The sequence below is a fragment of the Plectropomus leopardus genome, chromosome 14, assembly GCF_008729295.1.
Source record: "Plectropomus leopardus isolate mb chromosome 14, YSFRI_Pleo_2.0, whole genome shotgun sequence".
In the NCBI taxonomy this organism is placed as follows: Eukaryota; Metazoa; Chordata; class Actinopteri; order Perciformes; family Serranidae; genus Plectropomus; species Plectropomus leopardus.
This window is the reverse complement of record NC_056476.1, coordinates 22,792,593-22,819,059: the sequence shown is the minus strand read 5'-3', so window position 1 is coordinate 22,819,059 and position 26,467 is coordinate 22,792,593. Positions and strand designations below refer to the sequence as shown.

General features: G+C 37.8%; 1 protein-coding gene across 2 annotated transcripts in view; it reads right to left on the bottom strand.

The window, feature by feature from the left end:
- Nucleotides 1-20,660, bottom strand: part of rock2a (rho-associated, coiled-coil containing protein kinase 2a) — a 47,406-nt gene extending 26,746 nt beyond the window's left edge. For both annotated transcript variants that reach the window (XM_042501397.1, XM_042501398.1), the window contains exons 1-3: nucleotides 19,813-20,660; nucleotides 264-345; nucleotides 58-158 (exon numbers count right to left, since the gene is read on the bottom strand). In XM_042501397.1, coding sequence (XP_042357331.1) covers nucleotides 58-158; nucleotides 264-345; nucleotides 19,813-19,911 — 282 coding nt within the window. In that variant the 5' untranslated portion in view covers nucleotides 19,912-20,660. The remainder of the gene's footprint in view (nucleotides 1-57; nucleotides 159-263; nucleotides 346-19,812) is intronic.
- Nucleotides 20,661-26,467: the final 5,807 nt, after the last annotated feature.

The following is a 26,467-nucleotide window of genomic DNA, read 5'->3' as shown; positions in this document are numbered from 1 at the left end:
CTGCAATTATGAGTAGTCTTTCAGAAAACCATAGCAGAGATTATTATAAATACTCACAAGTTGGACTTCACCAAATGCCCCTCGACCAATGACTTTAACTCTGTCAAAGTCTTCAGACTTCATCTGGAGGTCTCGAGTCTGTCCCACAACTTTCTCATCTGAGTAAAGAGAGAAAAAAGATTCCCATGTTGTAAGTTTACTACAACAAAAACTGTTCTCCATCTTCCTGTGTCACATTATCACTGGAACACAAAACTACTTACATCTGTTCAAGAAGGTTTCAATGTTTTTGTTCTTGCGTAGTGCAGGGTAGTCCAAGTCTAAGACCAGGGCGTTTATGGAGTCCTACACAGAGAGACAGAACAATAATCATCAGTCATGAAAAAGACAACACTGATGAAGTAGTTCAGATAAATCAGATCACTGTCGAGCATGTATGTATTGTTGTTATTGTGTGTCCATCTTTCCCATGTCACTGACATGAGATGAGGAATAAAACTATGTGGTGCTGAACTCAGAAGGAAATTTGTACAGATTGTGTGTTATCACGCAGCATTTTAAAAACCCAAGTACCAAGCACAAGTTACAACACATTCTTCGCAAACATGAGTGTGTTGATCATAGAAGGTTACGTCATACTGCAAGTCACTGTGTTGCAACTAAAACACGACAACTACTTAGTGACAAACCAGGAAGTGTTTTGTTTTTTTCTTTCCATTTATAAATTTAATCACAAAACGGGCAGATTTATGTGAAAATTCACACCTTGACTGTCAAATATATACTGTTAGTTTCCAGTCATTTAGGTTAATGTTGGACATAATGCATTAATGACTTTGCAGAATGAACATCTGCTGCCGCCCGCATACAGAGGAAATGTGTCATATCTTACGTAACTTTGACTCTTAATGTTGTGACACGGTAGCAACAGTGCCACTACAAAAAAAGGAAAGACTGTACTTTACAAAACATGAAAAGAAACTAACTGGTGAATACATTCTTTATTTATTTATTTTTCATTTGATAGGACAGCTTAAGTGTGGGAAAGGACACACTCTTAGTAAGTGGGCACTCGCTCTATCAGGTGAGCTATTGGGCGTCCCTGGTGAAAATAATCAACCCAATAAAGGCAGTGGAGTGTGAGTCCCACAGGGCTTTATACAGCAGCAGAGCTGCATTCAAACTTAACATTACTGACCACTGGGTGTATTTCTAAGGAGAGTTTATTTTCTGTATATTTTCTCACCACCGCACAGAACAAAAATGGTTACACATCATTGCTACAGACCTAGCGAGTCTGAATAAAAGTAAAAATAAAATAACAGCTTTGCCACAGCTTTTCATTTAACAGTGATCAGCGTGATGGTTTGGATACGTAAACAGCAACTACATGCAAAGCAAATGGTTTTAAATGAAGGCTTTGTTCCGAGAGAGGAAGAGAAAGAGAGAGAGAGAGAGAGAGAGACGCAGGATGATTAATTTCACCATCAGCAGTGACCTACTTGATTCTTTCAATGTCTGTGTTATTTATCTGCCGACAAATGATGACCACACTGTTTCTGTGTCTGTCTACGAGAGATGAGCTCACCTCCGCACAGTTTGACGTCACTGTTTATGAACTGCATTCACCACACTCATCATGGTACTCAAAGTACTCATTGGTACTTTCAACATATTTTGCCTGAACACATAAACTGTGTCTCGTGGATATGACAACCAGCTTACGGAACATGAACAGCAAAATAATGCTTCACACATGAGTAGAGCATTTGTAAGTGGTGACTATAAGTGTTATCACAATAGGAAATTTTTTCTGACTTTGATACAATACCTTGAAAAATATCAATACTCAATATAATTTTCAGTACCACAGGGGAAAATTGACATAGAGTATAGCATTTAATTTATTTTGTTAAAACATAAATAGAAAAATACTAAAACACAGCAATGACTTTTTGTTTCTTAGTTAGTCGCAAAAAAAAAAAGCTAAATTACAGTAAACATTAACAATTAGAGAGTCGGACAGCCCTAGTACCAGAGTATTGATACTGCAGAAGATGAGTATTCAAACTGTTTCAAATATTCAGAATTAATGTGTCAATTAATCAATATTCTTGACAACATGAGTGACTATCATGAAAAACCGCAAAAGTTTAAATTAAGCCTGTAATAAATGGGTTATTTATTGCAAAGGCTGTTTGTTGACTCATTTGTTCACCTCAAGAAATAAAAAGTACTGAAAAACATTCTGGATCACCCTCAAAAATCCAGTATTCTTTGAACTATACCACCCAATCAAGACCGATCCTTAAAGGAAATCCTGATCCATGCAGACTGCACAGGTAACTTTTGCCTGATGTTAATATTTTCATAAGGTTCTCAGATATCACATCATAGTTCCCCAGCACAGAGAAAATATAAATGAACTCATCAATAAATATTGTTAAATGATTGTTGAGTAACTCCAAGCCATGTTGATTGAGGTCCTTGATGAACACAAGAGACTTTAGGATGAAGATAATGTTACATTATTGATGTCAGTTTGCAGGCAGTGATGCTACAGCAGTATGTACTGTAGTACACAAAGTCAGCTTAAAGGAATATTTCATCCACAATATGACCATTTCTAAACTAACAAATGAAGCCATGTTACTCTGAATTTGTGAAGAAAAACTTGTTTCTTGCATTTCTCCACTGAAAACGGTGAACAAATTGTTTTATTGATTGGGGACCACTTAAACATTGGGAAAAACTACATCAAAACATCAGTTTATGAACTCTCAGACACATTTATCAAGTTGTATGCTCAATACGTCCCAAACACATGCATTTTCACAAAAAAAAAACTTCACTATTAGATTCTGGCTTTGAGGAGAGCATGGATAAGTGTCATTTTAATGTTGTATTAAATACCAAGGTTTTAGCGAAAATCTGTTGAGGAAGCATTGAGCATACGACTGGACAAATGAGACTCATGTAATCATGTAACCAACAATATTATTCACTGATGAATTTAGTTGGATTTTTGACTTGTCTGATACACTATTACTACATTTTGGCAGTTTCGGGGCTCCATATCATTTTAAAAATCTAAATCTTTTCAGTGTCTTTATAGGTGGCTTTATTCTCCACTCTGTGAGCAGCGTTGCAGCAGCCTGAACAGGAACAGAAGCTGGCAACTGCAGCAGGTTTGGTCCACTGAACACAAGCTGACTATGTGTAACATTCAGTCATTTTTTAATGGATACAGTTTGACCCAGGGCAATGCAGGGAAACTGTTAAATAAGCAAAAGACAGACTGATGCAAAGCCATAATTGTTACAGTGTGTTACAATGAGGAAGTCATCTATCAACTTTTGTCAGCTACGCATTCCTGAACGGTCAATGAGGAGCTGTTTGAAACACTGGACCAAGCCAAATGTTATAACAGAGAACACAGGAACCCCACTTTGACCCATTGGTCTAACTGGTTTCTTTCAAACATGTCTTGTTCCTTTTTCGTCTTGTTCTTCCATCATTCACATCATCACTGTACTAGACAGGATGGCACAATCTGTTTCATGTTACCCTCGCTCCCTCTGTACTCATTTCTCCTCCACTTTTCTCTTTTGCTCTTTTTCTGCCGCTCTCCCTCCGTCTTATCAGCCTATCCTCCTGCTCTCTCCATCGCTCTCCGCTCGGCTGCAGTCCGTCTGCAGCGAGCTGCACACTCTGTTTCATCATCTCTATTTCACTTCCCCATTAAAGGACTGACCTCACACAAAACTACTATTTAAGGGAAAAAAAATACAAACGCCGGGGGGTGGAGTGGGGTTTGCCGAGTGCGTGTGCACGTACATACACGCACGAGGATCTCCCTACGAGCAATACAGGAAATGATCCACCCCACCCCAAGGCTGACAGATAATTTCACTATGTCATGAAGCCAGTCCCTGTGTGCAAGTCATTTCCTCCAAGGCAGCATTCTATGCTACTGCTGCTCTGCATTCGTCTGCAGCCAAAAATTCAATCTACACATGCATTGCAGTACAGGTATGACCGTGTAAACAATGCATCCAATACATTATCTGTCGTACACCTTGCCAAAATATCTGCAACATTTGAAATCAACACCCGGTCACTTCTTGACACCTGCTCACTGTGTAATGCTCACACATTACATGTTCAAAGATGTCTTCATAGTTGACTGTGGCCTGTTTTAAAGATGGAGCTGCTGTGGTATCTACATTACAGAAAACAATGGTTGTGTCAAGATGTGAAGAAACTAACCAACAGCTGCACAAACCACAGATGATATACATGTCCTATTCTTCTTTATTTTATTGTTAATTTACTTTATCCTTTTTTTTGAGTGTAAGATTTTGTTGTGTGATTTCATATTTCACTGCTAGAAAAATGGCCTTTTCTTAAAAGAAGGCTATGCAGTAGAGAGACACGAATAGTTTGAAATTGTTACTACATGATCACAGAAAACAGAGAGGAAGGAGTGTGGCATTTGCTCTTGCTCAAGAGGTTAAAAAAAAACCCCTTTAACTACTAGAAGGCACTGCACCACAACAGACAAATAAATGCTTCCGCTGGTGGGTGACATAACTTGTACGTTTGGCACAATGGTGGCCTGCTGGTAACAAATGATCTCATATTGCAGTTAAACTGTAAACTAGAACATGTTTCTGAAAACATTTTAGGTGAGAAATAGGCGATGCAGTAAAATAATTTCGATTTCTATTCAGTCAGCACTGTCTAGTTTTATTTGATGTGATTTTGGTCCGAGTTTGAGAGAGAAGCGGATCCTATGCTTGATCTGCTTCCGTACTCTCTGTGTCTGCGGTGGCAGCATGGGTGGCAGACAACACAAAAATGCAAAAGTAATGCCTGTAGCAGCAACCGCCCTGAGAGCCAGCAAAAACGCGCCAGAGACCTAGGCACTGGTTAGATGGAGGGAAGTTTACCACAATGCACTGACACATACAACCCGCACTGTTATGATACAAACCTAAGATAAGCTGGCAAAGTATCCCTTTAAACATGTCACAACATTACTTTTTATAAATAAAATAAGTTAAAATGAAATCTTGGTTTGCTGGTTTACAGTATCTGAAGAGCAGGAGGGCAACTGGTCACTGTGCATTCAGCAGCAATGATATAGCTCAGATATAATTCCCATAATGCCACAGGCCTCAAATAAATCATGCAGTTTCCAACGTTTAATTTCAAACATTTAATCTTCATGTAAGTCTGTGCTTTTATGACAAATGAATGCTGGTGTATTTATTAAGTTATTGATTTATTGCTGTTGTCATTTAAACACTTGGTTTCCTAGCAACTTTCGAGCCAATGCAAACCACAGCAGCCTTAGGTTGCGGGCTGAACTCTGTTAGATGCTGGTGAAAATCAAATATAATCAGTTTGGCAATCTCCAAAAATGAATACTATCATAATCTGCATAGCTGAGCTGCTGATTTCTCAGGAGCAAATAAGTACACCATGAAACCACCACATTTTTCAGGCCTCTTGAAGCAAACAAACTGCCTTTTTTCAGTAGTACAACATGTCTATCGGTCCCTCAGCTCTGCGATCAAAAATGTTGATGGTTTGCAGAGGCAGACAGCCGGACACAGCTGGAAAAGGTCACATGTGGAGCTTATGCACCTGAGGTGCTGTCCACTTTTCCGTCCAAGGCAATGCACGGAAACAATGCAGCAAAAAGAGATCAAGTGACACTGAATAGTTCAGAAGCTTTAAGTGTTTTGTGAGGAAAAGGTCACTGCTTATCACAAACTTCCATTAATAATCAATCATGTACATACTGTTCTGTTACACTGTGCTGTTGGAAGTGATACCATCCCAAAAAGCACAATAAAGCAGCATGGCAGGCAGAGGGGATTCAGTTTTACAAATTTCCAACTTTGGACATGATAAAGTCGACAAACGTTGATTGTCAACAGTTGCCACACGAAATACAAAGTAAACACTCTGTTGCAATACTTGGACTCGCTACAGGCATGTAGAAAACATTCCATATCTACAAACTGGACCTCTTGATGACATATTATTGCTTTTCTCTGTCAATTCTACATCTCCCCGTTAAACAAGATGAATCAAGTCTGGAGGAAGGATAAATAAATACATGTTGCCCTGGTGATGATGAGAGGCGCCTGTGGGTCTTTGTGAGAAAAAAATGTTTTTTTCTTTTGCAAATCAGACTGCATTTTAAACAGAGTTCTTACACACTAAGGCAAGTTAGATTTAAGACTTTTAAATGCCCCATGGAATGAAATTTAGGATTGATTTTGCGATAACCAAAGAAAAATAAACAATAACAGACAACTACTTAGGGTTATGGACAATTTCGCTCTAACTGCCTTGTTTCTATTGTGCCAAGCTTGAATTTTTTTTTTTTTTGCATTAAAATACACGAACCCTCGTAGGCATTGCCTTGAACCTTGTTTTGCCTTGTGTTGCAGTCATGCCAGGGAATACTGGTTAAACAGACAATTTTTGTGAAATTTGCACTTCCCAATGTCGTCCGGGGTACAGTGACAGCTAACTCCGGGACAGTTGATACTCTGCTGGAATAAAATAAGTGTTGTTGGGTCTATGTGCTATACTGATTTATGTGACGTCAGTCACAAAGAGGTGTTTGATAATTTAGCATTTGATAAAATAGACGATACCAATCATTTTGAGATTTTATGACGCAAAGTCAGAAACAAAATGATTCAAAAAGTCCTACTTTCAATGTCAGGGTTTTCCACAGATTCATTTATTTGTGGCAGGGGGCCATAATTATAACATCCATTGCTATTGAAATATATATTCCGTGCGGTTATTCATTGCACAATACTAGCATATGGTTAGCATTGTGCTCGGTCTAAAAGTTTGCATTCACTCAATCTGCACTCTGCTTCTCCTCTCATCCATTGATCTGATCAGCTCTCACTGAATCAACTAATCAATTTCTCCCCAACCCCACCTCCATCATCTTCAGCTACCGCAACACACAGATTCTATGGGAAACAATGAATGTCTTTGCTTTTTTTTTTTTTAAAGAATGATTTAAGATATTTTTTTATTACCAATTAAGCCCTTTTTTAGAATTACACAGTTTAAAGAACATTTTAAGGATATGCAGGAACATTGTTACTATTGCTTGGCTGGCTTACTACACAAAAAAAGGCTGAGAGGCATCAGCTAGGCCTTTCTGTAATATTTTGCTCTTGAAAATTGGTGCATTACCCTTTAAAATGCTTTATTTCACTGCATTAGCAGATATTTCAAGACATCATGATTCACAGAGACCCTGCAGGTCATACATAATAAGCTGTTTAGTGCATTGGAGTACCACAAGAGAAATGGCTGCACACAGCTCTTCCAATTTGCTTCCATTAGTGTTACTGTAAAAAAAAATGCCAACAAGACTCTGGAGAACATTTCTCGGCTACTCAGCTGAAGTGGTTATTTATAAATATTAAAAAACTGACAAGTGTCTGGGGAAGTGTAAAGCTGGATCAACAATTTAAACTTTCATGCATCTGACTGATCTGGACCTGTTCCAGACAAAGACATATCCTCCTGCCCTCGTCCACAGTTAAGCTGGCTTCACTTACATCTGCAAGAAAGGCTTTCTTTTTTTTCCTTTTTTTTGGAACAATAGATCTAAATAATTACAAACGATGATGTCAGCTCCTATACTCGGGCTTGATATACAGGACACTTCCCAGTACAACTCACAGTGACAGGCTTACAGTAATGTCTTCCTGAGCTGATAGGAGCATTATCCGTACAGTTAGTCTTATCAGTAGGGTTGTTATGTATCTATTAGATAGCACTTGAGCATTTTATCTCTGCTATACTGTACTCCAGCCAATGGGTTATGGCTGGTTGCTTAGCAACTCCTGCAAAATACAAAGAGTTGAAGCTGCAGAGAAGCAGCAGGCAAGAGTTTTATAAGCACCCTGTTTCAGCACTTTCTATTCTTTTCCATTTTATTTACCCAACCTGCTGTTGACATTACGGAGCTGTCGCTCTCCCTTCGCCTGCCTCCGCTCTTTATCACCCTATAAAAAGCCACGTGGATCCACCAGTCAGGAATGTGATGATGTTTCACCTGAAAGGCGCTAAACACAGAGAGGAGTAACACTACTAACTAGTCAAAGCCTCTAACAAACTGTCCCAGCTCAATATGCAATTATTTCTCTTCAAAAAAAATCCCTCTTCCTCCCCTCATACCCATCTCATCACTAGGCATGTGGAACAGAAAACAAGCAGCACTGCTGCGGCTTTAAAAGGATTGAGCAGAAAGTTAATGTTTTGATTGAATTCCAGCCGTTTTAAAAATAGTTGTGGGGATAAACGGTGGGCCGGGCAGAGTGAGGGGACCGTGCCAGGCATGGCCCGTAAACCCTCCAAGAAAGACACAACGGCAGGAATCCTGCTGAGGCTCACAAATAGCACAGCTAATGTCTCCACAGGGAATAACAAGAGTATGTCTTACTCTAGCATTTGACAGATTTCTGTCCCATGCTCCTGTGCCCTGTGCAGTTTTGGCACCCGTGCTTTATTATAAAGTATACTGAAAAATGTGCCTGGAAAAATACATAGCAAAGAAAGAACTGTATGTACATAACGTCCTGCTGTGTGTTTGCCTTAAACTCGGCTCTCTAAATGCTCATAATGTTCCACTTACAAAAAAGGAAAAAAGATAAAGGGGGGGGGGGTTATGTTTCTAAATGCAAACCAACTACATTGTACTCCAACATTTATGTCCTTGTTCTTTTAAATCAATACATATATAAGCCAGGATTTGTGTGAAATATCAACTGTAACAATTGTTTTCATCACTGATTAACCTAGAGGTTCTCTATTTAAGAGTCAGAAACCCCAGAGGGGGTGCCAAGATATATCTGAGGAGTAAGAAAGAAAACAAAAAAATCTCAAAATTTTATTTTTTAGTTGCAAAATAATGAATACTTTCACCTCATTTAGCCTCTGAAAAAACATGAAAAAGAAAAATTTGCAGTTTTTTTCTTTATTCTTGAGGTGCTCATGATTCATGTTGATACTAAGGCCATAACCCCTGGTAAAGGGTCACAGGTAGATATTGCCTTGTTTCAAGAGGTAAGGAGCCAGGTGATCATCTTCTAAATGAATCTATAAAGTGTTAGCAGCTAGCAAAAATTGCCAATCACAAGTTCCCAAAGCTCAGGATAAGGTCTTAAAATGTCTTCTTTTTTCTGATTATCAGTCCAAACAGAAAGAGACAGTTCACTATCATACAAGCCGAAACACAATGTCTGTCCACAACAATTTGTGTGTAGAAAACCGCACTGCGTCACTTACTTAGGACAAATGAAACGGCACTGAGCAGACATGGCCTCAATTGGTTCATTTTGTTTTTCAACTAAAAAAAAGAACTGAAACCGTAATGACAAAGCCACCAGACTCTAGTGACAAAAACAATCGTTTTAGAGCACAGAAGCTGCTGGCCTACTGCTGCCTTCATCAGTTAGGGTGTAAGATAAAATGATGAAATTATTCCAAATATAGCGCATGTTTGAAGTAATACTGATTTGTTATTGGTGGGTCTTTGTAGGTGACTGAAATAAGTTTTTCTGCAGCCCCTGTCCACAGCAGTACATGGCTTAGCTTCCATGCTGGTAGATTTGGGTTTATAAAAGATGATGGCAAAGCAAGAAAGTACATAAAATAAGCACAGCAGAAACGTCAGATAAAAAAGACCAACTTTAAAAGTTACAGCTATGGCTGACATAAACACAGTCTACCCAATTGAAATCAAAAACCGGTTATCTACATGGAAGTGTTAGTGCAACATCACTGTGGTTTGTAGGGCTGCTCCCCAAAAATCGGGGATTCGAATTATCAGTCGGAGACCCCTCAGTTGACTGAGATTGCTTCAAGTCAAGAACTTTTGGTTTGTTGCGGTAGTCAGTGTGCTGTGCAGCAAACTTTAGAGACATTTTGGTCCCCAGATTTTGCTGTAGAGTGAGTGCTCTTGACTGTCAAATTACTCTTTGGTAGAGGCTGCAGCGGACATAATACGGCAGCACAGAGGAAGAAGAGATTGCACTGTATGACTGTGAGATAACACCATCCTCTCTCGTCTGATTAGAAGATGTGAATTTTCTGCGCACAGCAAGTTACTACAACACAGTCTCTGGCTTTTGTTTAATACCTGCAAAAAATGTTGTTGAACATCCCACTGAACTCACTTAAACTTTAAAACTTGATATGGAAAAACAACCTGAAATGTCATATATTCATATTGAATAGCCACATCTGATTCAACTGAAATAATGTAGTGTACAGCCCTGTGGATTTGGTCCATAAGGGTAAATAAAAATGAAATATTCATATTTGAGAAGCAGGAAACACTAATTAGTTTATTTTTTGTGACATAATTCCTTATCTAATGCAGCAAATGACTTCAGTTTCCCTGCCTTTGAATGAATAGAGTGGACCAATTTGCCATTAAAAGCCAGTAACATTATTATGACGTTATTAGGCTGGGTTTCAATTGAGGGTTTCAGTTTCAGCCCTCTGGCATGAACATGGTTAAATTTGTGTATAAATATTTTGAGTATCAGCACAAACTATTTGAAATATAACTGCCAGCTTCAACACTGAAACACCACCAGACTAATACCACACACATTCAAACACTCATGTTTGGGTTTGTTAAAGGAAATACAAGCTGCACGAAATCACCGGGAATCCACGGCCGTTTGCTCATGTGTCGTATTGTTCTATCGTTGCTGCTGGTTTCACACAATGCACCTTGTGTGTTGCTAAGATCAAGTGAATAACGTGTTTGTGAAAATGAAAGCAAATGTGTGTCCATGAATATCCAAGCCTGTGCATATGTATGCGTGAGAGAAAGTGCGTGTATGTGTGTGGGAGGCAGTGTTTCAGCAGCGCGTTGTGATGGAATGATAACGCTGTGGCCAGATGGATGGGTTATGTATTGTGCGTGGGAGACTCCTGTTCTCTTCTCCTCTCTGCACACTCACACCCTCATTTAAAACTAAAAATACACCAAGACTCAGGTAACAAACTCCTTAACATTCACACAACTGGATGAAGATTTTGCACAAGCCGACAACAGAATTTAACAACAAGAGGTGTGCACTGCGTGTGTGCTTTGCATAACTCGGTTCACTTGTCATTTTGATCAGTGTGGAAACTGAAGTTCTTCAAAAGTCTAAATCTTCTATCAGAGCTGCGATATCCAAAAGTATGCACAAAGATTAGACTGAGTGCTGTTTGATTTATTTATATTCACAAGCTGCGTCGTTTCTGAATGCACCGTTGTGTGCACGACCACAATATCTCAGCCACGGTCTTTATGTCTAGACAAGAAGATCCAGCAGATTATGACAAATCTCAGGGTGTATGCATTTCCTTTCACATGAGAAGCATTCAACTGTAAACACATCAAGACATCCCATTCCAGCTCTGCATCAAGTCCAAATGTCAGATTATGAGAATAGATGAGATTTACAGCAGTTTATTTAAAGGTTTATCACAAAACCAGATGGGGAATTCAGCTGTAGCATAGTCGCAGTATTAATAACACTTTGAATAGATGGAATATTTGATTTTTTTCTGGACGTACAGCATAGCCATTCACTTCTTCCTCATTTTCTGAATTCCTCCTCACATCCCTGTAAGGTGGATCTTGGATCTTCTCACATCTTGTTCTATTTGTCCGAAGTATTATATAATATGCTGTTAAGTATGTGTATATTTATCTATGTGCCTCTGTGAGCTGGACTTTGATTTTTGCTCAGTTTGTAATGAATGTTTTACAGAAGGCTGGGGAAAGCCTTTTACCCTGTAAAAGCAAAATGCTCAAGATCTATCAGTAACTTTACTTTTTTGTTTCAAATACATTGCTTTTAAAGTCATTTGACATAATGTTCATGCCAGTCAGAAATAAATTTTAGGTAAACAGTGAACAGCAGCCGTCTGATGTAGCAGAGCAGCTGGGAGATCAACAACAATCCAGCTCATTTAACTTAAGTATAGCTATTTTCCCACAGATTTTGTTTTTAAAATGTGACTCTCCATCAGAAAAATGTGGGAATAGTGATGTTAAGAGATGATTTTGGGGCCCAAAAAATTAACATCAACACTAACAGAAAAGTACTAACATTAAAATGTAACATACAACATCTTGAGCAAAGGTCAAACCAGAGCACAACATTTTAGAAAGACCTCTTACTAACTCAGTATGATGTTGCTAATAAATAAAGACATGTTGTGGTTTTACAAGGAATGACACATCAGACAGTTTCTAGGTCAGACGCAGTAACTTCCTGAAGTCTTGCATGGAAACCATAAAAGAAGGATCATTACATCACTGTGTAGCGTGTGAACGCACACTGGTGCCAGGGATGAAAACTCTTTTTGTCCTGACAGCAGGTAGGTCTGTGCTTGTGTGTGATTATCAACGACTAACCATCACACTGTCAATGACATTTAATAATACTTTAGAAATCTGGACTTTATCACTCAGTGGTACTTTCTTTTTTGTTTGTCGGTGAACTAAGTTAGCATTGTAACTTTGTTTAGCTAGCGGTATTTTAAGTCACTTTTAAAAGGTCGAGAAAATAGCGCTATTGGCCAGTGTGACTGCTACTCCAATAACTGAAATTTGAACTGGAGATTGTGCTCGCTCTTTGTATTGTGTGATCGTTATATTTGTTTGTCTGTATTTATTGTTGTATCTTTGTTTTAAGCTGCCCTCTTGGCCAGGTCACTCTTGGAAAAGAGATTTTAAATCTCAAATAGTCTTTTACCTGGTTAAATAAAGGATATATATATTAGCAAGTAATGTCTATGTTGAGGCATCCTGTGTTAATTTAGAGATAAAACTAGGGATGCACCTGGTTAACACTGCTATCAGCCGATATTTGCCTTGTTGGCTGTCATCGGCCTATTAGATGACACTGACCGATGGGAAGGGCTGATGTTTTGCTTTGCGCAGGCTAAAAAGCAGGGCTCAACAATGGCAGCCAATAACTTGAATTAATGAGCAGGTACAAGGAGAATACAATGACTGTTTGACAAATAGGCGATGTGATCTCACTGTTGTGTGACAGATTAGCTAGTTTTATCCGGCGTCCCGTCAACAATAGAAAACATGTTTGAAACAAACAGATGTTCTCCAGGAAGACTTTAGGATGAACAGATGCAGTAAACTCACGATGATCATGTCAGAGGAGGCACTCACGCTGCCCTGAAAATGCTACATCCACTACAATCCACTAACGATCCATGTTAAAATCAGCTACTTTCCTTATCATTACAGTGAGGTTGACAGGCAACCAGTAGAGACTCCATGAAGCCATATGGCCAAATAATATTCACACATAACCCTAAACAAAACACTTTGTCTTTTGTATGGATTTAAAAAAAAACGATTTATAACTAGGGATGCACGATATTGGATTTTTTTTTGCCATTATCTGATTTTCCATAATACAACAACTCATACCGCCAATAAATGATATGGAAAATAATGCATCTTTCTTCCCCAAATCCTCTGACCAAATTTACCTCTTTATTTGTATGCCTTTGACCCTGTTTATCGTTATTTTCATGTACTTTATTTACTTATCTGTTTTATCATCTGTTTAGTTTTTGTTATTTATATTCTTCATACATACTTGTATCAAACTTACTATCATACTTGTATATGTTTCAGATATGTTGTTTTGTTACCTGTGCTACATCATTTATCTGATGTTTTTTACATGATTACTTTGTCACTATTAAAACAAAAAAGTTGGTTTGTCATATCTGCACAAATGAGCATGTTTTTAACTTCCAGAATTTGAAACATATAACAGACTGGGATAAAGGCCTAGAAGAAGCCTTGAGGGGGGTGTATTTTTTTGTTTTGTTGTGTACATGTTATCTGTTAAAATCAATAAAAAGAATATTTTTTTAAAAATTAGCATTTTGGCTGATTCCAATATTTCATTTTAAAGGCAATATCGGCTGATACGATGATGTACCTATATTATCACGCATTCCTATATATAACATTTTAAATTAGTGAGCATTAGAGGGGCTGACAGGTAGATTTTGTTACCTTCAGACAGAGCCACACAGAGCCCCCCCCCTTTCATTTCCAGTCTTTGTGCTAAACTAAGCTAACAGGCTGCTAGTAGATATGTATATATTGAGAGTGGTATCAAGCTTTCCATTAAACTCCTGGCATGAAAGCAAATTTTCAAAAATGTCAAACTACAACTTTTAAATTACTTTGTACAGAGGAGTATGTATTGGAAGTTCAAATTAAAGCCCTGACACAAAACAAATCATAGATATATGTAGAAAAACATCTAATGGACCATCTATAGCTTTAATAAACAGGGAAAACCCCGGTAAAGTTACTTAGTTGTGATCACTAACGAAGACCAGATGATACATAGCTGAACTGAAGTGTGACATTTTAAGACTGCTGAGGGCTTGCACACCCGGAAGACACTGGGTCTTCTTCACTGGAGTGGAGCAAAAACCAAAAAAAGACTGCAGAGAGAGGCCCGGCTGTCTCACCAAGAGGAGGTGTGGAGCAGAGAGACTGGCTTGTTTTGCAGGAAAAAAAAATTGGCCGGGGCCACCGTCCCCAGTGCCTTATAAGGCAGTGTTTCTATCCAGCTAGCACATTGAAGCCGGGACTGCTGCTGCTGCTTGCCTGAGAGCAACTCAACTGCACACCAGAGACAGAGCCAACACTCAGGTTGACTATCACTGTAAAGGACAGAGAAAAAGACACACAGGGGTTTTCCCCACATCCCGAAAAAAAGCTACAAAGTAAAGAAAAAAGTGTGGGCAAAGAAATGGAAAAGCGCAGAGGTAAAAAAGAAGGGAGACAGGAGATGCTGGATGAGAAGAAGGGTGATGAAAAAATAGGTGGGAAATGAACAAACTGAGGCTATGTGTGAAAATAAAAACTGGAGTGATTAATCAACATTATGCGCAAAACAAGAGCATTATGATGTTAAATGACTGCCTCACAGAGATGATCTGGAAGATTTCAGACATGCTCTTAGCTATCCATATCTCGTATCGTTCACACTTAAGTGCTGGGCACTAAGTTATCAGGCGGTACCAGGTCTGCAGCTGTATCAAAGGGCTTTGGACTGGAGCTACAGTTAAAATACCTGCAGTGTGTTTAACAAGCCTGAGAGGAGGGGCAGAGCTGCAGGCTGAGAGCGAAGCAGAGCCAGAGAAAAAGAGATAAGGCTGAAAAGTGAAAGGGGAAAGTGCAGTCATTCGCAGGGACTTTGAGTCCCATATATAGCTGCCAACTATTTACTCAGTGAGGTCATTTCCTTCAGGACAGCAGAAAGGCAACTTATGTGACTTGCAATCAAGTTTTTTTTCTTTATCTCAAGAAATGCCCTTTCTTTTGCTTGCCCTTTAGTCCAACACTTCAGTCAGCAGTGGTTTGCTGCCAAATAATGATCACCACAGTTTGCACAAGGGGAAGGTTGCTGAGACTTCAGGTTACATTTAATCCAATGCTGATAGAGGCATTACAGCGATTTACAGTTTATACCACAACAGTGCATGGTGCCAGTAACCCTTTGAACCCTGAGCACAGAGATTTGATTTCTTTCAAAAACAATAGTTAAAAAGGCAATGAGCAACTTGGTTAAAAAACAAAGGAAAAAGCTACATAAATTGCTAGAAATGAGTAGATTTAGAAAATTATTTCTATAAAAGCTAGGGGGAAATGACTAGGGGAAAAAAGCCAGGGAAGAAATGTATTTTTAATGATATTTTTCAAATTGTGTCACAGAATTACTATATTTTTTATAGTATTTTTTTCCAGGACATTTCCTTGTTGTTGTTTTTTTAGTTTTTTAAAAATTATTTTTCTTCTGTTTGTTTTGTTTTTTAATTAATAATTTTACAGGTAATTTTCTTGTATTTTTTTATAATTTCTTGCTAATCTTTGGGTTATGCCTTCAGTCATTGCTCAGTGCCTTCTTTCCATGTTTTCGAAAGAAATCAAGACAATTTGCTTAAATTTCAAAGGATTTAAGCACTATTCATGTGATTTTTGCTTAGTATTTGGTTCTTTTTGGTGGCAGGTGTGACTTGAGAGTCCAGTACAGATGACAAAACGGTTTACAGAGGAATCTCTGCTGCCTTATTGGGATATTAGTGTACAATACTGTGTGTCCCGGCATATAAAGGGTCAGATTTCTTTACAGGAAGGTCACCGAGTTTACTTGACAGATGCTGCGGATTCCTCACTGTCAGCTTTCCGTATCCTCAGGGTACTCAGCCCACGGCTCCCTGGCAAGTCCTTAATACATCTAATTTCAAGTCAACTAAAAAGCAGATTTAATTATTGAGTTTCTTTCACAAAGCTGTAATTTAGGGGAGTCAACAAAGCGGCTTCTTCGGATGCTTTTTTCTTTTGCTGTTGCTATGCCACAATAGCAGGGGATGTGTGATTCATTGTTTACTGAATATGAGCCTGTGAGCAATTATTACGGCACTTAGAGTATTCATGTTTTTATCCCACCTGCAAAAAAGGACATTTCTGAGCCCTTAGTGTTTGTGTTTGTGCATGAGTCTTCGTTTGAATCCCACCGTGAGCACCAAAACTTCTTGATCCCTGCGACAGCTCCAAGGCTGCTAAAAATGGAAAACTGCAGCCTGCTCTCTCCTACGCATGCTTCCCACTCAACTTTTGTCTCAAACACTCAACACCTCTATCTCTCCGGCTCGCGTGCAGGAAGTAAACACCACCAGTGTTCATGCAAGTATTCTGCTCAATGTTTTAAGGGAAGAGGGAACACACCAGGAGTGGTTCAAGTAGTGTGGAAGGGGGGACAGGGGTGGGGGTGTACAGAGGGCCCCAAACTGGATGGGGCCCGTTTAAAGGGGTGAGGTGATGCTTTTTAAGATAGACCCGACAGTGTGTTTGCCCTCTGTCAGGTCCAGTTAGGGGGCCCAGAAATTTAAACACCAACACTAAAACGGATGTCACTCCACAGTTATCGCAGGTGCTGTGGTGACACAGAGCTGGCTCTGAAATAAAGTCGTGAGTCTGAAAAAAATGTCCTCATGTTCATAAATTAGTATTATTACACAGTGACATCAGGCACAAGAACTAACATCTATGACTCCAACTTTCTCTGCTCCGAGCAATCAAACCTCTTTCACTCAAGCTGAGATTGTTCCTGTGGACTATAAAAACACACTAGATTTTATTCTATTTTTTCTTTCCTATTTCAGCCTAATGTCATGATGTATATTGGTATAATGTATTTTTCCACTGCTTTATGCAACTTTAGGTCATTACAAAACTTGCCAAAAGCATCTATCAAGAGGTACACCCCTTATACTTTTCCACCAGAACCACTTTAGAGCACCGCAATTTAAGACTTGTCTCCATTGCAAAGTATCTTTTGCCAAAAAATCAAACTTTACTCTCCAAAAGAAAGCACTAACTTTTGCAGTTTGCAGAATGAAGAATTTCCCTTTGTATCAGTATGACATGATCAGATCATATCAGTAGAGGGAATTCTAAATCCTGATAACCTATTGTATAATGCAAAAAATCCATGAGCGGTACTGGTCTATCCATAGCTTGATAATTGCACTAGGGCCGCAATTATTTTCAATTATTTGTCGAGTAATCTGCAATTTATTTTCTCAATAAATTGATGAATTGTTTGGTCTATGAAATATCACAAAATGGTTAAAAAATGTAGTAACTGTTTCCCGAAACCCAAGATGACATCCAGATATTCAGTGTACTGTCTAAAGAGGAGTAAAAAATACCCAAACCAAGTAACTGATTTTTAAATCAGTAGACAATTAATTGGTCAAAAATTTCAGTTCTCAATCATGACAAATGCTGTATAAACCAACGCGATTCAGTCTTACAAGTGCAAACACGAGGGCACGAGTTTGCTGCTCAACAACTAAAAAATCAATGATAAATCTCACAACTTCTGACCACGTCAACTCAGAGCAAACTGATGGAAATGTACCAGCTCACTTCCCAGAAATATATGTGGGAAGCAAAACAGAATCATATTAGAGTGGAATCAGTATAATTCACATGAAGCGTGCAGATTGTAATTACTCTGCACTTACATGGGCTTTAGTGTTACAGTTTGAGATGAATAAAAGGGCAATTTACTGAGCTGACAGTTCAGGGCTTGCAGTGACAATGTTTAGTTTTGCAAATATGTATGAATTTAGGGGAATTCTGGTTGAGCATTTTCCTGTTATCAATTCATTATGCCAAAGATAGCCAGTCCTGTATTTTTGTTTTTTTGAATACATTGCATATCTGTAGCCTGATCACACTGGTTTTCAGACAACCCTCTGACGAGAAAGTGGTATATAAATACAAACATTTTAAGATTCATGAGTTTTGTCTTCGGGACTGTTCATAATTTATAAGATTGGAGGAGGTGGTGTACAACAGGGGAGGCACTTCACATCATTTTTTTAAGCGCTGGGGAGGGAATAGAGTTTTCTGATTTGGCTTAATTCAACTTTAAATGGTTGTGCTTTGTATTCATTTTAAATATCCACAGAGCCCCAAATCCTTTACGCAGGTTTGAAATAAAGCTTGACCGATATATCAGTCAAATGATTTTAAGGGCTGATATATCTGTATCAGTTTATATGCATTCCAAAACACATGATATTAAAAGTTTAAAGAAGACATAATGCAATCCAATGAAATTCACTCTTTCAGTGCACTGATGTCATTTTTTACAATAAAGCTTATTGTTAAGCTGTAAAATACCCTGAATTAATCACAAGTATTTGATAACCTTATCTGGGGGATAATTGCATATATATAGGCTATAACATTAGCCAGTATGTCAATTTTGGAATTTGTTACTCCCCTATATCAGTATTGGACCCCAAAAAAACAGTATGAGTCTGGCTCTAGTTTGAAAGGCACGTTTTCTTTAAAAAATCACCCAAATCACGGCATTTATCGCAGCTAGAAACTCTGAATTATGGTTATTTATGGTGGAAGGAGGGTCATGCAATTTCCCACATCGCTCAGGGAGGCTCATCAAAAATATTTGTAGCTCTGGGGAGGATCATGATTTTTATTTTATTTTTTTAAAGTTGCACCACAGCCACCCCTACTGTGGTAAATAAGTTACAGTAGTCAAAAGTTTAAAAAAATAAATAAATAAAAATACTGGGCCAACATCTTTCTGATCACCTATCAGTGAGACCAAAATAGCTCTGTAGATCTTGTGGGTAGTGGGACAATCCCAGTCTGGAGAACCCAAAATGTTACTCAGGAGGGAGTTTTAGCCGGAAATATTAGTCTCCATAAACACACGGAGAGAGACATTCTCCATGAGTTAATCCTAATCTGCAGACACGCTTCACAGAGTCCCAAACTGCCCTGTCTGCACTCAGTCTTAACTATTAATCAGGCCTACAGTATGTCCACCATGAGGCTCTTATTTTGGCAGCTTTTTCTAAATAGATATAGTATAATGACATTTGATTTCAGGACAGAAAATGAACTGTGTAACAAATGGTTGCGATAAGAAAAAATAATAAAGAATAGTCCTATAGAGCATCACAGTCTGCCTGATGTAAAAACAATGCTAAAAGCAGCAGGTTACTTTTTGACAATGAAATGAATAACTGGGGAGATATTTGTCAATAGCATAACGTTACCCAAGTGTGTGTGCATACGTGTCTAACGTTTCAGCGAACAGACAACATGGCATCATTAATAATCTATGAGGTGTATCCCACTTGACTCACCAGCAAACTTTCCAGGTTTATGGCAGATCTGGGCTCTCTGATCATGTCCTCCAGCTTCTTCAGCCGGGTTTCCATCCTCCTCTCCGCGCCCAAAGACATGGCTGCAGCGTCGGCGGTCAAAAAAAGTTGAGCAAAATATGAAGAGCTTTCCCAAACTGTTTGAGTTTACATGTGAAACCTCTTTGTTCCTGGCTAATGGCCGTGGGCCTAGCGGAGCAGCCTTGGGCACTCAGCCCACCCAAATCGCCTCCAACAGGAATAGTGTGCACAATGAAGAGAAAATATCCCCAAAAAGCTGAGATGTCCCCAAAAACTAGCCAAGTAAGCGCAGTAAGCTAGCCGTTTGAGCTAATTCAGATAACGTCACGCTTGAATTATCACCTCCCGTTAAGTGAAAGATGCATTTTTACAACTCGGCGATAAAAGTTTGAATGTGGAGATACCAGCAACAGGCAGCAGGGCGTTTTCTTTGCCCCCCTCTCCTCCCCTTCCCTTTGGTTTTTGGCCGCTTGGAAATGCTTTGGACTCGCCTTTAGGAGAAAATTCCGCTTCCTTTCACCCCATTCAATGATGTTTGGAGCCCGTTAGTGTTGTAGTTTATCCTCAGTGCTGCCACAAGTCATCCGAGGGGGTGATAATGTCTGCTCTCCCGCGCTGAATTTTTAATAAGCACACACTCTCTTCCTGGATTTCTTCTCGCATTTTCGCATGTGTCTTCCTCGGCTTTTCCTTCTTATTGGCTTTATTGCCCCAAAATAAGTAGTTTGACTCGTTGGGAAAAGTCCTCCGGCGGTTGAATTTTTCGCCGTACACTCACATCTACACACCAACACACACTGACTGAGTCTGGAGTCTCTCTCCTCCCCCTGACATCAACACATGGAGGACTCAGTTACCCAGAAGCCGCCTGGCCTCTCCTCCTGCACCCCTACCTCTACTTGTTTATATATTCAACTATAAACAAAATTAAAACCAGCTTATTACTGAACAAATACTAAGATGGTAAGGGACTGTACTTTATTTATCAGAGGAGGAGGATGGCTCGGGTGTGACTTTGCTTTTCTCTTTTTTAATATATATTTACCTTCTTCAAAGCAACACATATTTTTATTAATTGGGAGATATTCATAAGCCTACCTCCACTATAAATGACCATATAGGCTATTTTCTTTTTATCTTATAACCTGTTGTCGGTGTTGAAGCCAATGAAATTATCAAACATCACAGGAGTGAAAAAGTGTACACAACAATGACAATATCAGATTAGATTATTAGATTTTAAAACCTCTGATTTTATTTTTTAAACATTTTAAGTTTAAATCCTGAAATTGAAAATAGCCTTGTTTTTTTTTTGTTTTGTTTGTTTTTTGTTTGTTTTTTTTTAATATTATCATGCATTTATAAATTTAATGTTTGTCTTTTGTTTTGTTTTTTAAATCTGGTCTAGTTGGTGCAAAAAGTTTATTTTTTGGCAAAATTTTAAATGAGACATGTAAAATTAAGGGATTTTTGAGACAAAAAAGACCAAACAACCACAAAGAGACACAAAAGACTCAAAAAGACAAAATGACAACACGAAAACAGACTAATGAACTATAAAGTGTGTCTTGCACCACAGAGGTGGGTGAGGGTGCATTTTGTATATATCTGCCCAGGAGCTCACTGTCTGATAATCCGCCCAGGATCACATGCACCCTCAGAGGTCTCTGACATAATTACAAATAGTTGATTTCACCAGAATTAATTAAGCAAAAATAAGCAGAATTGAAATTATTTTAGCGATCTCAGTAACAAAAGGTATGAGACTAATATTGAAGAGCTGAGCAAAGTTTTTTCCTTGACTAATAACTGTTTTCAATGATTGAATAATTACGAAGTGCGGAAGTTTGGTGGTGTTGCACTCAGAAAATGGGATGTATTCTGTTTCATTCAGCAGAGGGAGCAGTTGGACCATAGATGCATCCTTTCACCTTGCTCCAACTTAATGGTTGTTTTATTATATTAAATTTTGGCATATGAAGCTGATGTGCGCTCGTTTTTTTCCTGGGAAAAATCCTGAATCACCAACAGAAAGTGCATTTTACATTTTCTTTATTTGGAACAGTTAATTAAATGATGAGCAGCAGGCAGAGTAGCGGAACAAAAACATGAGCGCCACCTACAGAAATACAAAGTAATAAACAGAAAATCCAGCAGGTGGGTAGAGAGGTGATATCTGGGAAATGTAGTGTTAAACTACACAGTGAGGAAGTGCGTGAGACTCAAACAAACTGCAATTTTGCAGCATAATAGACTACCACATTGAACTCATTTAGTGAGTCTGATTTAAATATGACTCTCATTATATAAGGGTACTAATTAACTCCAATCTAACCTAAATTTTTATATCTAATAATTTTTAGTGGTAAAAATATCGTGATATTTTAGTGTGGTCTATGACCTACAATCTTGCAATCGTATCAGCTTTGGTCATCTGTACCACTTCAACAGTTAAATATTAAATGCAAATTTTGACACATCAGTTTCCATTCTGCAGAAAATACCAGTTTCATGCAATAAGCAGTTTTGTGTGGTATTTAGCTATCCTTATTTTCCTTAAGTATGTCAAAAATGAGAAACAGGGATGATACTCAGAAAGTGGTAGCCACCAATTTAATAAGAAAAATACACTACTTACTGATAACTTGGTGATCAAAGAGGATATGATTGACCACACAAGAGGTTACATTTCTGTTTGAAATGATGCCAGCACCAGGTAAATTGAACTGTTCAAATGTGCTCATTTTTAACACAGCCTTTGATTCCCAAAGCAGCAATCAGAGGTGAGAGAGAGAAACAAAAAGCGCTCCTGCTGACTGTGCTCATGCCTGAGAAAATTCTCATTATTCTTCACACTGGCAAAGATCTCTTGCACAATATTTGTTTATTTGTTACATCAGTCGAGTGAATATATTGGTTTGAATTCAAACAGGTTAAAAATTATGGGTTTAAATTGCTCATTTCCCAGTTTGTGCTGACGGATAATGTTTCTCATACACAGGGGAAGTATCTGCATGTTTTGTAGACCTATTTCACAACATGACATCTGTCATAGCAGGAAAAGCACAGGAGTTACTAATAACATTAACAAGAGCTCTGTTCTATTCAAGTGTCCAAGCAAGACATGACAGTGTGACAGTGAGTCAGGATAAATAATATGAGGACCCTGAAACTGAAGCAGCTCAATGGAAATCAGCCATTATTAATTTGATCCCTCTGTACTTTTCCAACTGTGGCATGTCAAATGTCTTCTATGAACAAAAAGCATTATGACATATTGTTGTATCTCTTTTCTTTAAGATAAAAATAGAAATTTTATTATTGACTGATAATTTTAAAAAATAGTATTAATGCTAACAGCAATGTATCATTTACATTATTCAAAACTAAACAATAAGATAACATTAATAATGTTTGCACTAAATCACGTTTTTTTCATCAATATGACATTTGAATTACATTTTCTTGACTATGAAAGAAAACACCCAAGAAAATGACTGAAATAAATCCATAAATATGTGTGTGTGTATATATATATATATATACACACATATATATACATATATATGCACACACACACACACACACACACACATACATATATATATGTGTGCGTGTGTATGTATGTATAGATATATCGATATTCCCAGTCTGATATGTTGTTTTTTTGTGAAAAAAATATGTTGTAATGTTGTCAATAGATCTATAAAAAGATATATAGATAGCAAGGGGGGAAAAAACTCCTCATATTTTGGCCGATGTGTGTCATAAAAGTGATTCGTGAAATATAAGTGACACTTTACAATATAATGCATTCCAGTCCTGCTTGCTTCCTCTAATAGAAAATATTCTACCTAAGCAGTCAGGGTAGTAAAATATTATGAGTTTAATCAGCCCAACACAGTCGCTGTCTGACAGTCTCAACAAAAAACAATCATTGTAGGCTTCACCCACAGCTGTTGTATTGGATGCATTATATTGTGTGTTCATTAAATTGTGTCCACTTCTAGTTAATGTCTCCCTTGTGAGAACACGTTTTCCCATTATCTCCCCTCTGAGGAGTGAGCCAATACTTTCAGCAGCCACAAGATAGAGCCAGAGACCATTAAATCCACATTTCTCATCTGCAGCGCTGCCACCTCAAGTCAGATATTCCCTTGACTGTAGGCTTATGTTGAGATCTTAAAAACTGGATTTCTTTAAAACTGTTCGTCGCTTCAGTGACGGTGAGTATATTTCCAGTTGTCACTACATCAGCCTCTGCTGGTAATTAAAATTGTTAGAAATTTGATTTTTTTTATATATATATAAATCAGAGCTTAGTTACTAACTGGTGGGTTAATTATCAGTAGAGATAACTAGTAATTACTGCACTCATTATTTACTGTTTTTTTTATTATTTCCAATTCACTCCATGTTGGACATCAATATTTAAACAGTATAACGAAAATTCAACAAGTTATGAATGATTCATATTCTAAAACGTGTTTAAACAAGTAATCACATGTGCATTAATTATTAATGACATTTTAGAGTTGTTAGCATAAATGTATTTGGCTGGTAGATGCTATGGCATTTTTGTTTTTCCGGCGCTCTTTTTTCTTTGCATCACTAAAAAAATCAAAAGTAGCTGGTATTTTTTAGCTCTTCACCTCAGATTTTTACCACACCTAAAGGATTATACTGTAGATTCTCAGTCATTAAATGTTTTTGTCACACACTGAATGGTTCATATCTAGCTTTTTATAATGCTGTTGTTTGCATACAGTAAACGATAACTGTAAGTGCTTTTAATTATTTTTACTTTACATATTTCCATTGAGATGCACAGCTTTTTCTCAGTGTTTTTATTAAAGGTTTTAATATAGAATATGTTGACTTTTTTTGAGATGTGACACAGCTGAAATTCACAGTTATTAATTATGATTTTCACAAGTTTTTACAGGTTTTGGGTGGATCTCTGCCACGTTGTCAATGATGTGATGAAGTGAATTATCAGCTCAAAATCTCCCAATAAATGATGTTTAAAGAAAGATGATAGTTCTTCCAGTTTTTCTCACAATATAATGCAGTTGGTGTGCAGTTTCCTCATACATAGAATGAGCAGATATGACCCATCTGAAACAGAGTTGTGTGTGCTTCTTATTTATTTGTCTTCATGAGCAATTCACTGGATAAAACAAATACTGTTACAACACAAAAAATGATTATTTTCCAAAGCAATTTTGGCCACATGTTATGTACATGTTACAACGTCATAAGAAAAAGACAGAAGATCATCTCCTCATATCACTGTTTTCTCCGTTTTAATAATTAAAAAAGCTTTTCACTGTTCACCAGGCATTTACATTGGAATAGAATGCTCAGGTCAAACCACCTTCACTTATTTTATTATTTGCAAATGCAAAACTTGTCAACAATAAATAATACTATAAAATGTACACAAAAAGATCGACAGTCCACCACAAGTTAAAACGTTGAACAGATTGGATGTTTAGGAAAAAGGAAGTTGGGAGGAGGGTTTCTTCTTAGCAAAAATGTGACGGTCCATACAAGTTACAGAAAAAAGCTGATCATCTATACATTGACACTAGCAAGATAACAAAGTCATTGTTTCTGGTATATTTCATTTTGTACAAAGAAGGGAGAGTCTTCTTTACAAGCGAGCATCATTGTCTTAACTGGAGAGATTATACAAGCAAGAGTTAAGGCAACTTCTCTGTTGTTTTTGAAAAGTAACATGAAGTCATGTCATGTTTTATTTTGTCTGTGGACCACTCGTCTATATTCAGGTTAGAGTTAGATGTCATTGCATAATTCAGGCTGTTGACTAGGCCTGTAGTCCATCATCAAAAAAGGAATGCTGGAGATTTGTCACGAGTCTGTTTGCCATCACAAAGACTGATTCAGTGGTCCAGGATTTCCACGTGAGAGTTAGGCTCTAATATCTTCAATATCTGTCTTGGACGTGGACAGTACACTGTTTGCAATGTCAACACAGCATGGTGCAGGTTACGGTCACACATAACATGCATGTGGTTTTGTCTGTGTGTGTCTGAATGTGTGTGTGTAATGGTGCCAAGCAGGAGAAAATGCATACATAAATGATTTTGGTGAGTCCCTGATCGTAATTCAAGCCCAACTCATCTTTTTTAATCAGTAGGCTATGAAATTTCAGGTAGGCCTTAAGATAATATCTTAGAACAATTCTGGGAAATCTGCCAGTAATCAGACTAAAATTTAGAAAATCTCACCAAAACAATTTGTGTTAGTCTTTTTGTGAAGCAAATTCAATGAAAAAGGCTAGTGTTTTGGGAGAATTCACCTCTGAAGTTACAACCAGCAGGCAATTAGCTTAGCTAAAAACTAAGACTGGAAAAAGATTATACAAAATGTGCTAATAAGTGAAGTTTAGAGATGCTGGTAGAATTTTTTTTTTGTTTTGTTTTTTTTAACTTTATTATTATTATTATTATTATTATTTAATAGAGTCAGTTCATAAGAGTCAGGTTAGCTTTTTCCCACGTTTCCTGTCTTTATGCTATGCTAAGCTAACCAACAGGTAGCTTGCTTTAGCTTCATATTTAGGCCTATCGGACAGAGATGAAAGTGGAAA